At 40.1% G+C, this 14,310-nt stretch overlaps 1 protein-coding gene across 6 annotated transcripts in view; it reads right to left on the bottom strand.

Annotated features, from left to right (window-relative positions):
- Positions 1 to 1,378: 1,378 nt before the first annotated feature.
- dgkh (diacylglycerol kinase, eta) overlaps positions 1,379 to 14,310 on the bottom strand; it is a 79,065-nt gene continuing 66,133 nt past the window's right edge. For 2 of the 6 annotated variants that reach the window (XM_026145818.2, XM_026145821.2), the window contains exons 23-30: positions 14,173 to 14,307; positions 11,494 to 11,654; positions 11,280 to 11,385; positions 10,524 to 10,616; positions 9,825 to 9,944; positions 9,167 to 9,272; positions 7,782 to 7,912; positions 1,379 to 4,651 (exon numbers count right to left, since the gene is read on the bottom strand). In XM_026145818.2, the coding sequence (XP_026001603.2) occupies positions 4,565 to 4,651; positions 7,782 to 7,912; positions 9,167 to 9,272; positions 9,825 to 9,944; positions 10,524 to 10,616; positions 11,280 to 11,385; positions 11,494 to 11,654; positions 14,173 to 14,307 (939 nt within the window). In that variant the 3' untranslated portion in view covers positions 1,379 to 4,564. Of the gene's footprint in view, positions 4,652 to 7,781; positions 7,913 to 9,166; positions 9,295 to 9,824; positions 9,945 to 10,523; positions 10,617 to 11,279; positions 11,386 to 11,493; positions 11,655 to 14,172; positions 14,308 to 14,310 lie in introns of all 6 variants that reach the window. The other 4 variants (XM_080291096.1, XR_013902493.1, XM_080291097.1 and 1 more) reach the window with 4 other exon arrangements.

The following is a 14,310-nucleotide window of genomic DNA, read 5'->3' as shown; positions in this document are numbered from 1 at the left end:
TAAATTCTGCTGGAAAAAGAAATGGACGTCTCCATGAAGCTTGTCAGTAGATAGCATCATGAAGTTCCCTTCCTGGTAAACAGCAGCACTGACTTTGGACCAAAAGCAGCAACAACAGCTGCTGACCCCCCAAATTAGCATGTGGAAACTTCACACTGGACTTCAAACACTCTCCACTGTTCCTCTTTCCTTCCTGACTCTTGGATGCTGATTTCTAAATGAAATGCAACATTTACTTTCATCTGAAAAGTGGACTAGGACCAGAGTGCAACAGTGTGGTTCTTTTTTTTTTCTTAGCCCAGGAAAGATGCTTATAATGTCTCCAGTTATATTGTGATATTAGGAATGTAACAACCGAAGGTTTTACTCCTGGTCATCCCAGTTGCTTGTGCGCCTTTTACTACCACACTTTTCACTTCCAACGAGGAAAATTGATTAATACAGCTCTCTGCAAACAGGCAACTTTTTTAGCAGTGATGTTCTGCAGCCCTGTTGATGATCATCTGGATAACCACAACTGGTCTTCCCCATGACTGTGGTTGTGTGTACTGACCTACAATAAGAGATGTATTGTAGTCATACTATTTGAACAGTAATTTATTCAAACTCTGATATGATTTTATTTGATTTATTTTCTGTACTGCAGGTCACAATTATCAAAATGAAAATAGAAAATGTCTTTGTAGGCATTGTTGTTTGTATGTGCCTGGATATATTCAAATTTACCCCTTTTAAATTTTCTGTGGCACACCTGTATACTGTTCCAGTGTTGGATGCTCCTGTTAAACGCAACCAACGTTTCAAATAATGAGTGTAGTGTATGTGCAAGTAATCCATTTGAGATAAATGTTCAGGTTTCAGACTGGACTCAAAACTTCAGTCACTTTTTTCTTCTATTGTTGAGAACTTGACTGATTTAAGCTGAATAGTATTATCAGCAGACATGTACCAGTGTATCTGGTGCCATGTACAACAGTCGCAAAATACATTTGAAAAATTAAAAAGTTATGAGTGTTAACAATGCATAGTTTGCCCACCAGAGGGCACTTTGAAACGTTCCCATTGGCAAAACACCTGTTTGGAATGCCACAAAAACAACAAACAAGCTGATCAAAGCAGAGAGAGCATAAAAGAGTAAACAAACCAGCCAGTTTATTTAGGAAATTTGAGTATGTTTTGTTGTTCTTGTCTAAGAAAAATTAATGGCTGATATACATTTTCTGGTCACCACCTTCGTGCCACCCCATTTAAAAAGGGCTGTGTTGCATTAAAGGAGATAGAATGGCACTAACGTTTTCCATTTTCTCGACATATTTTGAAATTATAAGACACAATCCTTTTGTTTAAAGTGTTAATGAAAAAAGAAGAGCCTGTCAGATTGCATATGTATCCGATTTTATTGAAGAAGAGAGATATGAATAGGTAGCCTGTTTCAAGGCACCTTAAAAATGTACAACAAAAGCTGAACCATTTATTTATTCAGAATACAAAAATACACATCTCAGTGACTCCAAATTGTAATAAATAGTTAACCATGCATTCTAACCATAAAAAGGCACAGAAAACAGTCACTTAGTAGTCATAAAAATGATCAACTACTTTACCAAAATCATCCAGATAGTAATACAGGTGACAACTGTAACATTATATTCCAAATGTGAAAACACAATACACATCATATCATTTAACCTTAGGCAATAAATATGCAAATATTGTCTATACCTACATATATCTCCTTAAAAAGTAAAACTGTGCCATTGTAAACATAATGTAAACAAATGAAACTCACTTTTCTCCCAACGCTTCGATAACCACACCAAGTGTTAAATCCATCTTTTAGAGATCCTTGCATGGGTTTCATTGGTTTTTGAAAACCAGGCAGTTTGCAGCATTATTTACAGACCACTGGAAAACACAGCAAGGGAGAAAGGTGGCAACTTCCACTGTATATGGCAAGGTCAAGCTGGAGCCTGGGGCCAAAATGCTTCAGATTAACAGAACCTGGCAGACACCCTGGACATGCAGACGCCATTAATGCAGACAGACACAGCTCATGAACTGCAACAGCATCATTCACAACTTGCGTTTGGTGACTGGCGTGATGAGAGTACATGGATGTGAGGCCAAACTTCAAGAGCGCTGCAGCAAAGAAGCAGCGTAGAGCACCCTAGCACTGTATAAAGCACATACTAACAGAAAGGCTTCTATAACAAAGGGTTCTGGTTTACAAAAGGCTAACTGTCATTAGTCTCATCTATTTAATGGATAAAAGGCATATGAGACTAAAAAGATGGGAAGGTCTGACAAATTTGTAGTTTTATGAACACTGAATGATAAAAACTCAAATTGGACTGTAACTTTATTTATGCCAATGAGCACCTGATTGTCAGCATAAGGAGCTGGAAGATAATGCAGTTTAATGGTGTAATCCAGGCGTGTAGAGGTGTGAGATGTGATAGATTGCCCCCTGGTGGAGGGAACACACAATTCCAAAGTTTCGTTCACATTCTGCTAGGGTGGCATATTAGTCTATGGGTGTGGCAAAATTTTCAATTATACTGTAAAATTAGCTGGCAATGAAAAGTATACAACTGTACAATATGCCACTGTTGTAGTACACACACTTGAATGCACACGTTACAACAGGATACATGAAGTGAACACAACAGTCATGCCTGCCTAATCTCTCCCATTCGCTGGCACAGTCCTACTTTAGTGTATCATCTTGGAAGCACAAAGGAGCAAAACTATAAACTACTGAACCCCTGGAAGAAATCTGGAGTAAAAAGCTGTCTGTCTGTCTCTGGGTCTAACTTTGAAAATCCTCAAACCTCGAGGAAGAGTACAAAAGAACGTTTACAAGGTTTTTCTGTGGTGTTTTTTTTTACCCACCGAGGAACATCATGTTTGGAAAGTTTCAGAGACTGTATCAAAACAAGAGATTAAAATATTGCACCATCATTAGAATACAACAGCATCATCATGTACAAGAGATTAGAACAAAATCAACAACAACTGGTATGGTGTAATGTACACAATCGAATGTGTGGGCTGTCGACAATGCATGCCATGTCTACAAATGCATCAGATTACACTTACAAACATTGTTTGCATACACTGGTTTACTGTATATACAGTGCATAATTATATACAAACTTAGCATCACATATAGAAATATACCCTGTAATGCCACCAGTCTTAAATGAAACTAACAATTAGAAGTAGCATTCTAGCAAAGTCTCACTTGGAATTTGAAGGAGAAAAAAACTGAAAAAGCTGCACTTGAACAATGTTAAGCAGACTGCAGATCAACTGCTCTATTCAAAACTCATATCTAACTCCTCAATAGTGTTAAATACTGTATTAAGTTGCCAAAAGGTAAAAAGTTGAGGTGAACTGTTAACTCTATGCAATGATATGAGGATTTGCACTTGCATGAAGCAAGAAGTAGAAAGTGCCTGTTTAAGAATTCCTTTAAAAAATCTCTACAACCCTATAGTATAGGTGGTTGGCGTCTGACCAACAGTTTTACTCTCTTCCTGACTAATACAGCTTTTTCCCGCCTAAAATGAAATTAAGACTTAAAACCTACTGGCTTATTAAATAAAGACAAAACTGTCTGATGATTTCTTCGACATTCACTTTGGTACAGATTTTTCACATCCACAGAGAACGTGTCAACTTATTAATTTCATATAATCATAACTCATCGATAACTTGTTTAAAGATTTCTTACGATGTCTACCATTAAAGCACGTCTTACACGAAATGACTCAAAATATGGCACTTGACAGAAACCTTTTAAACATGTCATTATCATGCAAACAAAATAATTTAAAGCTAGAATAAAAAGTTGGATTTAGACCAAAAATGATGTTTTCAGTAGTAACAAATGGCATTATAATACTTAAGTTATGTAAAACTTGTTCAAGTGTCATTTTGCACACACACACACACAGACACACACACCCACACACACACGCATACACACAAAAAAAATCAAGACACTAATCATGCAATTAAACACATCTAAGGTTGAGCAAGCATAGCATGCAACAGTATCCCACTGTTTTCAAACAAAGCTTCCAGACAACCACCTGCATGGTCCAGATTATTCTGTTCTGCATGTGCAGCTCTGTAATGTGAGGCAGAGAGCCAGCAAATACATTTTTTACACAGACTCAACTGAAGCAGAACCCCACACCTATGGAAGTCTTAGTTTTGCTACTAGTTTGTTATCACAACTCAGACAACAAGCTGTCAACAGTAAGGTTAGTTGCATACCTGATTATGTGCTATGAATGGTTATTAAATAAGAAATGGCTTTTTTGTGTGTGTGACTTCCATCAGCGTTCTCGATTGTCATTTTGGCACCAAAGAACAAACAAACACACGCACATGTATCTTGATCACGACATCACACAGACTTTCTCAGCAGAGGGATCAAATATCCATCTCTCCTTCAATACATATCTCTTCCGCCACTGCCTATGGTGCTCCCAAACACTTCCACTAAGTCAGGAGGAATGCACGTTTCCCCTTTCTGGTAGCGTTTGCTCCTGGGTTAGAGGTCAATCATGGAGGCCTTGGCCAGGTCTTTAGTTCCCTGGAGAATTCTCTTCATATGACCCACTTTCGATATCCCCAGATCCTGAGGGCCAACAAAGACAGGAATTAAAAACACGCTGAGAGAGGTCTGTTTCACACCATCATAAATAAATGTCGAGTGGGTGATATAAACAGTCTGGTATGAACAGCACTAGAAATCAAACGTTTAAAGGCTACACACCAGGTTGCTTCATAATCTATAGTGGGAGAAATCAGTATTAATAGTGTCAAAACTATAAAATATTAATAATTAAAACATTTCATAGTGATCTAACAAATATATCTTAGGAATATTTAGGCAAATCATGTCCACAGAAATATATCTTTAATCAAATTTTCTTTAGAAGCTACTAAAAGCTATAAGGTGGGCTGCCATTCATGTCACATTTGAGATAAATTATGATATATATAGTTATCATTTGCAGAAAAATGTAAACTGAATATAAATTTCCACTGACATCATGAGCAATGTGTTAATGAATAGATACTAATGTACCAAACTAAGACTGTGAAAATGGTTCGATGGTTAACTTGCCATATTTTTTGCTCTGGTTTTGGTCAGCACCTTCTGTGAAAATGATCTATTGCTTTGGCAGCTAAAAGCCATAGACTGTATAATACAGACTTAAATCCCTCTTGTTGAAGGGAGAGGAAAACTGATTTTAGAAAAGTCTCTGAGAAAATGAGCTCTCAATTGCCAGTATCTATCACTAAGCACAACAGCTTCAATACATCATATGGCATTAATATTGTCTGTAATGATACGATATAGAGTAACCAAATAAAAAAAAGGTGGATAGCTTTTAATAAAGAAGTTGCCTCCAGTGTCTTCAGATTTTCATAAAGATCCAACCCTCAGATGTTCAGTTCATGTTTGACTGTTCAAATACCCCGGTAAGTATGTTCATTTAAAGCCTGAAGTCAACTAGTGAAAACCTAAAATCCAAATAAATATCATAATCACATTAGTTTCAGTATGCTCCCAAAGCTAGCTTACTAGTACTATTGTTAGCTTATTAGCTACAAAATTAGCTACAAATATGTTATGAGTAATTTTAAAAGACCTGGAAAAAAACCCAAGGCTTCAAATTAGTAAACCAAAATGTAACCTTGTCTTTTCTGATCTTATTAGATGCAACAAGCATCGGCAATTTGTTATGTTTTCTAACCATAACAAACCATAACAACTCCTCCAGCTCAAACGGGAGGCAGAATGGGAGGGGGGACAGCTGTCTAGGGTCTGTCCCTAGGGCCTCTTCCCAGAAAAGCCTTGTCACTACCCAGAGCACATGGCCATAGGGGAAGCTGGGGAAGACAATCAACAAGCAAACTGACAGTTTTGCTTATACGCTCAGCTCTCTCTTCACCACAACAAACTGGTACAGCGTTGCATTACTGCAGACGTGGCACCAATACATCTATCAGTCTCCAGCTCCACTCTCCCCTCACTTGTGAACAAGAACCTGAGATGCTTAAACTGTGGGGCGGTGACTCCTCCCTGACCCAGAGTCAGCACTCCATCCTCTTCCATGGCCTCAGACTTGGAGGCTCAAACAACTAGCAAATATGTATGTACGACAAAGGAATCAGAGTCGGTTGGCCTTTAAATGACTCAAAACAATCAATGTATATCAATAAACAATATATATCAGTCAGTGAATCTGTACTTTTATCCATTCAAATATAAACTACCAAGCAACATAGACAGCTAGCCACAGTATGACTGAGTGATAAATTGTAAGACAATGAAATGAGGGGCACAGATATAGAACGAACACAAGTATATTGCCATACAAATGTGAACCTGGGTATCTTGTGTGTGTTTGCATAAACAATGGTATTCAATTTTCTTGTACTGATATTTTTAACAAATCAAACAGGTAGATTGATTTTACTTGGCAATACCAGCTTATCACAGATATATTATCAGTGCAAATATCAGCCAATTATTATAGGATATCTAAAGATACATAGTTGTTGCTTACCAGTGTTTCAGCTTAACGTGTGTAAAGAGATGGTCGAGAAATCAAAGGAAAATAACCTTAAACCTTGACCTGATATGGTGTGGGGGGTATTTTGATGCTATTGGTTTATGTCCACCTCTCTGTGTAGAGAAAAGAGTCACTGAAATGTCAAATCAAAATTATTCTGAGTGATAACCTTTACCCTATGATGAAACATTTGTATTTTTATGGGAGTGGTCTCTAGGATAAAAACACCCTCATCATCAGTTTTCATCTGAGCACAAAAACCCCCACGAAGCATTAACTGTGCAACTGAGAAGATTGAGGGAAAAAAAGTCCATACTTGATTTAAATGTGGTTCATAATAACTTCAAGTTTGTCTTCTTGTGCACCTGTGCTTGGCTTCCAGTGTCCTTCTATTTTAAGATCGTTACCTGGAGGTTCAGTGGATATTACACAACCCAGATCAACATTATTATTATTATTACGAGTTGCCTTATACACTTCACTACAGTGTATTATGAAAATAGCATCAAAAACCACAGTCATGTTCTAACTTACGTTACACAGTAAAGAATGTGCTTTTGACTTTTTTTGACAGATTGTTTTAAAGTAGAATGCTCTAGTCCTCATGTTCTGATATACACGTTGACAGTATAATCTGAAACTGCAAGCTGTTTTGTTTGACAAGTGTTTATATGCATACGACTGAAGACAGTAGACACTGCACAAGCTTTCGAACAGTTCCTAGAAAGGCTATGTTTCTGCTCCCTTTGTTCGCTCCACGTTCATGTTGCAACACAGTTTTTTCAAGACTGCCACTATATGCATTCGTTTTTTTCTCACTTTTGCCCTAAGCCTAACTCAGTTTGGTCTATCCACACCGAGCCCCTCCTTGACCTGAAGGCTTCCCCCCCTTTTCAGCAGGTACACAGTGTTAGTGGGTTACAGCAAGTCTTTTTCAACAAGCCACGATCAGACGGTAAAAGCCAAGCAGAGCGATGCAGCGCAGCACGAGAGGTGGCAAAAACAGGGAGACATCTAACAGAGCGAAAGAAACGCAGCACACCAAGAGGGTACAGAGAGAAAGAGTTGATTTTGGATTGGAGGAGGGGGTTCACACAGATTCACTGAGATGTGACAACAAGTGGGTACCAGTGTGTGTGTGTGTGTGTGCGTGTGTATATGTGTGTGTGAGTGAGAGAGTACCTTCAGGTCCCTCCTCTCCAGGTGCAGCAGCTCTGAGCCTCGGATGTCGTGTCGGATGAAGGTGTCTCTGTACTCCCCCAGACTCAGCTGTTCCAGCCAGATGCCCACCTCCTCTGTGCCCCATCTTTCCACTGTACACGCACACACACATGTGTGCACACGCACACACACGCACAAAAATGCACACACAGAGCAGAGCAGAGAGAGGCTCAGAGTGCCTCACAGGTATGCAAACGCACTGCCACATTCCACAAACTGTCACACTCTCACTTCTTTTAACCACATATACTCTGTGAATGTGTCTTCAAACACACACACACAACCTCACCAATGGACACAGATTGTGGTAAATCATTGAAGAGAGAGATGGAGGGGAGGAAGGGAAGAGAGAGAAGAAGGGAGGAGAAAGAACAATGACGGCAGCTGGTAGATGAGGAAGGAGTGGGACAGAGGCCAAAGGTTGGTCAGAACAAGGCAGTGACCAATGGCGTTCACGGCAGGCTGGGAGCATGCACATCATTGACCAATATCAGCGCACACAGAGAAAAGTAGGAGGTAAAGGGAGGCGGAAGCCTGTGCAATCTGCAGGAAATACAGCTCAACTACCCAGGAAAATGCCCCAGATAGAAGGAAGGGCTTCTCAGTATACTTATTTGTACACAGCAACATTGTAATCTCACTGTCTCCTCATCTACAAATCCTATATTGCCTTTTCTACTCAGTTTTTCTTTTTTGTGTTCATATGAACTCTTCCATCTCTGCACATGTGTCCTTGGTGCACAGACTTGTTCTTCTCCCGACTTTGTACCTTCTGAAAACATACTGACAGCTGGATAAGAGCATGAAAAGAGGGGAGTATGCAAGTTGATGGTCAGGGTGTGGGATGTTAACACCTCAAACACATTCAAACACATTCTTTGTGTTTCTACTAGGGGACGACAATGGAGTACAACATTTATGCATGGGCTTCAAAAACAACAGGAGTGAGGGGCAAGATAACCATCATGAAAGGTAACCGTGATGACTCTGGGCAGAAACAAGCTGTTCTTGTGTGTGTGATGGAGCAGTGGTCAGCTTTACATTACTGAAGAATAAAGTATGGTACCACTTCCCGCTAAACATCTTGCTTGCCATTAGCAAGTGAAATAACATCTGTACCCTTTCAATTCAACTAACTTCAAGTTATGATTAACAAGTCAAAAATTACTATGATTTTATTGTTATCATCCTTTTTAATAAGAGGTGGAAACAATTATACAGTGTAAATACAAATAAGGCAGCTGGTAAGTAAGTCCCTCCCAAGGCAGATGGGAGGGACTTACTGATTCCTTATCCTGAGTTTTTCCAGTTTGCTCAGTACTGAGGAAAAGTGGACACAGCCCTACCTGATTGAGGGCTTGTCTTCTTGGTGGCCTTCTCCTTCTTGAACTTGGGCACTATGCGAAACATGCTGCTGCGACTGTTCCTCTTGCCGTAACCCAGAGAGTGATCCTGGTACATAAGCACAGTCAACCTATAGCCTTTTATTTAGCTACTCGACTCTCCTGTTACCTGAAGCCATGCTACACTGAAGACATACAGGACAGCTGCAAGACAGCTGTGTGAACACTTTGGATTTAGCTGGTCAGTAACTGATCAGTCAGTCATCTAAGCCACAAGTATTAATATGTATGCACACTATGCTTAAACCGATAACAAACTATTATTATCTTTCAGTCCTGGTGGGAAAGTTACTTAGTGACAGCCTCCAATTAGCTTTTGTTGTTCTGAGTTTTTGTTTTCCAAATATTTTTCCCTGTCAGAATACTAGGGATGGACAAGAACAGCACAATGATTTGTGTGTTAAATTTGAAGCTCATATTTGTACTTTCAGTGACAATGTGACCATATTTGAAGGCACTGTTATTGCAGATAACTCCATAGTGTTCACTTTTAGCTTTGAGTTGCAGGAGTACACAATGTACCTAATGTCTTCTATTTTACAAAGATACCACACACAATGGAGCATGTGCATGCAAACGCATATTTACTGAGGCTGCTTACCTCCTCATCATTGGGCTGCAGGATGTGGTAAAGCCAGGGGATTTCTCCCAGTTTCCCAAGTTCCAGCTCCACGCTCTGCAGAGCGCTGGACAGCTGCTCCTCCTCTGGTGGGTCCAGTTGCTGTAAGGATGACAGAGAACAAGGTGAATTTAACACACCATAATGCAACCTTAACATCAGGACCCCAAGTTATAATAAAACCACAGACTGTAAATACAAGATGGATGTAGCAGCAAATGGCAAAATCCTGTTATGAAGTCTCAGAGTAAGCATTCTTGCATTCCCCCTATGCCAGATGAGCGAGAGATGGATCTAGGTATATATTTTACACAGCACCCTAAGAGGACCAGTGACTAATTCATCACAAAACAGGTCTGCCTTAAAGCATAGCCCACTTGACTTTCTTGGCTGCAGTGGACACCATGACTTACAAAAACAACATCATGTTGTATTCAGCAAGACCAGAAACTGGTGACTTAAATTATAAACTGATCAGGAAAGTATTTACGAAGGGCACAGAGCAAGTGAGCCAGGGGCTGTTTTCCATAACAAGACTTCTGTCTGTGATCCCCTCCACCAAGATTCTTTCACCATTAGAAATAATCTAGTTTTAAAGTACACTGCCTTCAAGTCTTTGTTTCATAAACATATAAAAAGAAAGTAGGATTGAAACAATCTATTTCAGCCATGATAACTCACCAGAGAGACTCGGCCCAACAGAAGAGACTCGGTCTCATTGTGGAGTGCCTTCATAGTGCTGGCCACCTCAATGGCTGTGTTCCGAGTAAGGCTCTGTAAAAAGAATTCAATGTTACACACCATGAAAAACAGAAGCAGAGTGCACATATTTCACACAGTTCTAGATGCTATTTTAGTAGCTTAGCCTCTCTTCAGGGGTTTAATATAATATAAAGTAAGTGCTTATAATCAGAATCAGAACAAGTTAAATAACCCTTAAAACATCAATTAACAATGGAGGAAATTCACACATTGCCACATATAGTAATTACTTAAAGGGCACTTTTATTATTATATTAATGGCCAATGAAGAAATAAACTTAGCTTAACTTTTAGCAGCAGTTCAACTAAAACTGTGGATGCTGTAAACTGGACTCAAGTACTCAAGTACTTGACTTTGTCATTTTGAAATATGGCAGAAAATACCACATTTTAAAAGATTTGTCTGAAACACAGTGCCTAGCTTTTAAAGATTCAAATATCTCAAGAGCAAGAAATTGCACCTGGAACAGTGCTCATTAGTCTCCTTAAAACAATAAGTGGTACATCTTAAATGTAAGCTTTGACTTCAGTGACCTCTAATGGCAAGAAAAAGTCATTTTTATTTTACAAGAATTAATTATTTTAAACGGCAGTTTTAAGGATGGAACAGTGAGTTGTAAAAGACTTTCTCAAGACAATGTCAATGTCTCAAAAATCAGGCTAAACCCAGCTCACCTCGGGGAACTTCGGGTGTGTTTTGTTGATGGCGTGTGATGCAGCATTAACAGCGTGAGCCAGTTCCTGCTCTAAGAGCCCGTTCGTCTTTGCAGCCTCACATATCCTGTGATTAGACAGAGCGCAGTCAGTGAGCTTAGCTCAAGGTAACAAAGTCTGGGAAGCCTGTCCACACGGCGACTGATACCTGATATTCACATAAATTCAAGTTTACCTTGTAATGAGCTCTTCTGCAGCCCGGGCACACATCTGCACCAGGCCTGCCTCCTCCTCTGTGGCTAGATCCACAGACTGCTGAGGGTAGAGGTGAGGTCGCAAAGGAGGCTTATCATACTTGAGCTTGTCCTCCCATGACTTCAGTGTGTTCTCAAAAGCCTGCGGGGTAATTTTGAAGAAAACACAGATAAGTATATACATATATATATATATCAGGGGTAGGCAACCTTTCTGATGGCGAGTGCCATTTAAAATTTCCTCAGAAGTCAGTGTGTCATATGATTGCATTAGCAATAAATTTAATAACGCTCTATATGAACAGTTACACAATATATAGAACCACTTTATAGAATCATATTTGTTTGCAGATGTTGGCAGCTATCAGCGAATAGTTATCAGCTATTTTGAAACAAAAAAAGACACTTTTTATCCATAACAGCAAATGAACTGTACAACAGAAAATGCAAACGCTATTTATGGTCTCCTTACAACAATGATAAGGAAAAATAAACTAAGCCAATATGGCATGTCTGTTAATACAGAGACACACATGTTAATGTGATCTCTGGTCTCCCACTCAGAGACACAGGTCTCAGAGTGTCCAGCATTCAGACGGCTACCTGAGGACACTCATGTGAGAGAAAATCTGCTCACACAGATATGTAGAGCCAAATACTGTCAATAAGGCCTCTGCAATGTTCTGAAGACAGTTAAACTTGTCAGGTAGTGATGTCCAGCAGGTGAAAATGCACAGCTGTGGATTCCAGCTGCTTCGATGTTGCATTAACTGGCATTAACTCAGCCAGTTAATGCGAGACAAATCTAGCTGCTCATTAAAGCTTTCTGGTTTGATCAGAAAATAAAACATTGGTCCATACACCTGAAAGGCCCAAAAGTGCATTGTGTATCCATGTATCTCCGTGGTGCTGATGCTGTGCTGAGCGGACAGCTCCTGAAGCTTTTGAAGTGTCGGAATGTGGAAAGCTAACAACGTCCCTCTCACCAGTAGGCTAAGTTATTTTTAGCCAATTAATTCAATTCAATTCAATTTTATTTATATAGTGCCAAATCACAACAAAAGTCGCCTCAAGGCGCTTCATAGATACAGAGAAAACCCCCCGATGAGCAGCACTTTGGTGACAGTGGGAAGGAAAAACCCTCTTCTAACAGGAAGAATCCTCCGGCAGAACCAGGCTGCGAGCTGATTTACGATGTGCACCGCTGCTGCGGCCATTTATTTTTTGATGCACCTTCTCAGATTAATTCACTGTGTGTCATGCCCAGGGCTGGACTGGGACAAAAAAACAGCCCGGGCATTTTGACTAGAGACCGGCCCACCAGGTATTAAAGCCATAAAGCCTTTGAATGAAAACAAACACTGTTGTGACAGTGATGTACAGTCTTGTTGGTATATGTATGATTTCTATACATTTTATGTCAGATAAAAACTTTGGTTGTAAGCTTCAGATAATTATTTAATAACAGCCAGACATTTTAAATGAGAATAAGAAAGTGTTTCTTATGGTTTCTCTTTCTGGTGTTATTTGTCTCTCAGAAACAGTTCATAACGTCCCTTCAACTCATTCATGTCACCTAAAAGGTAAACCTGTTTCTCCATCACCTGTTCAGCTCTGATGATTCAGTAAGGACATCTCCTGGTTTCATCTTCATGTTTCCCTCTCACCACATATCTAAACAGACATCATGACCAGCAGCTTTACAGCTGTGGCTCCAGCAAACCTCAGCTGATACTAGAAATAAATATTAAATAAATTCTAACAACAGCTGATCAAGCTTAAACGTGCTGCTATTTAGCGCAACCTCGGCTGGTTTCCTCTTTCTGGCGCAAAGTGGGCGATAAACAAACACGAGAGAAAAGCCGATCAGCTGATCATTGATCAGTTTCATGATTAAAGTAGCAACAGGAGAGGGAGGATGAGAGAAGAAGAGGCAGCTGTGCAGCGTAACGACAGAATAAATCCACCTTTGTGTCTTTTTCCATCCTAGACAAACTGCGTCCCTTCTCAGCTCAACACGAAACACGTAATAATTTCTCTGAATGCGGGACGATTCCGTTTGTACGGGACGGTTGGCAACTCTACTAACTAACCTTATGAATAAAATAAAGTTCACTATCAGTAACATCATAGCACCCACCCAGCTGTATAGAAACTCCGTCATGCATAGTTATTGTAACTGATGGTAAAAAGTCACCACAATGAAAATAAACTCCACCTAAACTTGGTTTATATCTGACCCAGATAGACTGCAGGTCATAACTTCTTACCTGAAGTTCAGTTCACCTGACACTTGAACCGGCGGCCGCCTCGGGTCTCTCCTCCTCCTGCCTCCCCTCTCCCTCATCCACCTGCTGGCCTCCACCACTTGTTAATTTTACTGAATCTGTGGAAGCTCCACTATAGCCACCACCAAACAACTGAGTTATTTTTACACACCGACCAGCATCTGGCCAATCCAACACCTTTCATTGTTTATACCGTTACAAAAAAAAAAACATCGGCCCACCAAGCAAATGCCTGGTATGCCCGATGGCCAGTCCAGCTATGGTCGTGCCATCAGTTAACCCTTCGCGTGCCAACTGTGGCTTGCCGACCCCTGATATATATATATCTACACAAATTGCTTTTCACTCAGCAACAGCAGCACCCTTCCTCACCCGGTCTCTGGTGAGCATCTGTGCTCTGTTCTTGTGCTGGATCTTGATGACTCCAGGCGGTTGGATCCAGGCCTCACCATCTACCTGAATGGGAACCCCCTCATCACCCAGGATTGTAATCTTCACAGTTCGACACTG

The sequence above is a fragment of the Astatotilapia calliptera genome, chromosome 16 (genome assembly GCF_964374335.1).
Source record: "Astatotilapia calliptera chromosome 16, fAstCal68.1, whole genome shotgun sequence".
Lineage (NCBI taxonomy): Eukaryota > Metazoa > Chordata > Actinopteri > Cichliformes > Cichlidae > Astatotilapia > Astatotilapia calliptera.
Note: the sequence above shows the minus strand (reverse complement) of the source record. Positions and strands in the feature narration are given on the sequence as shown.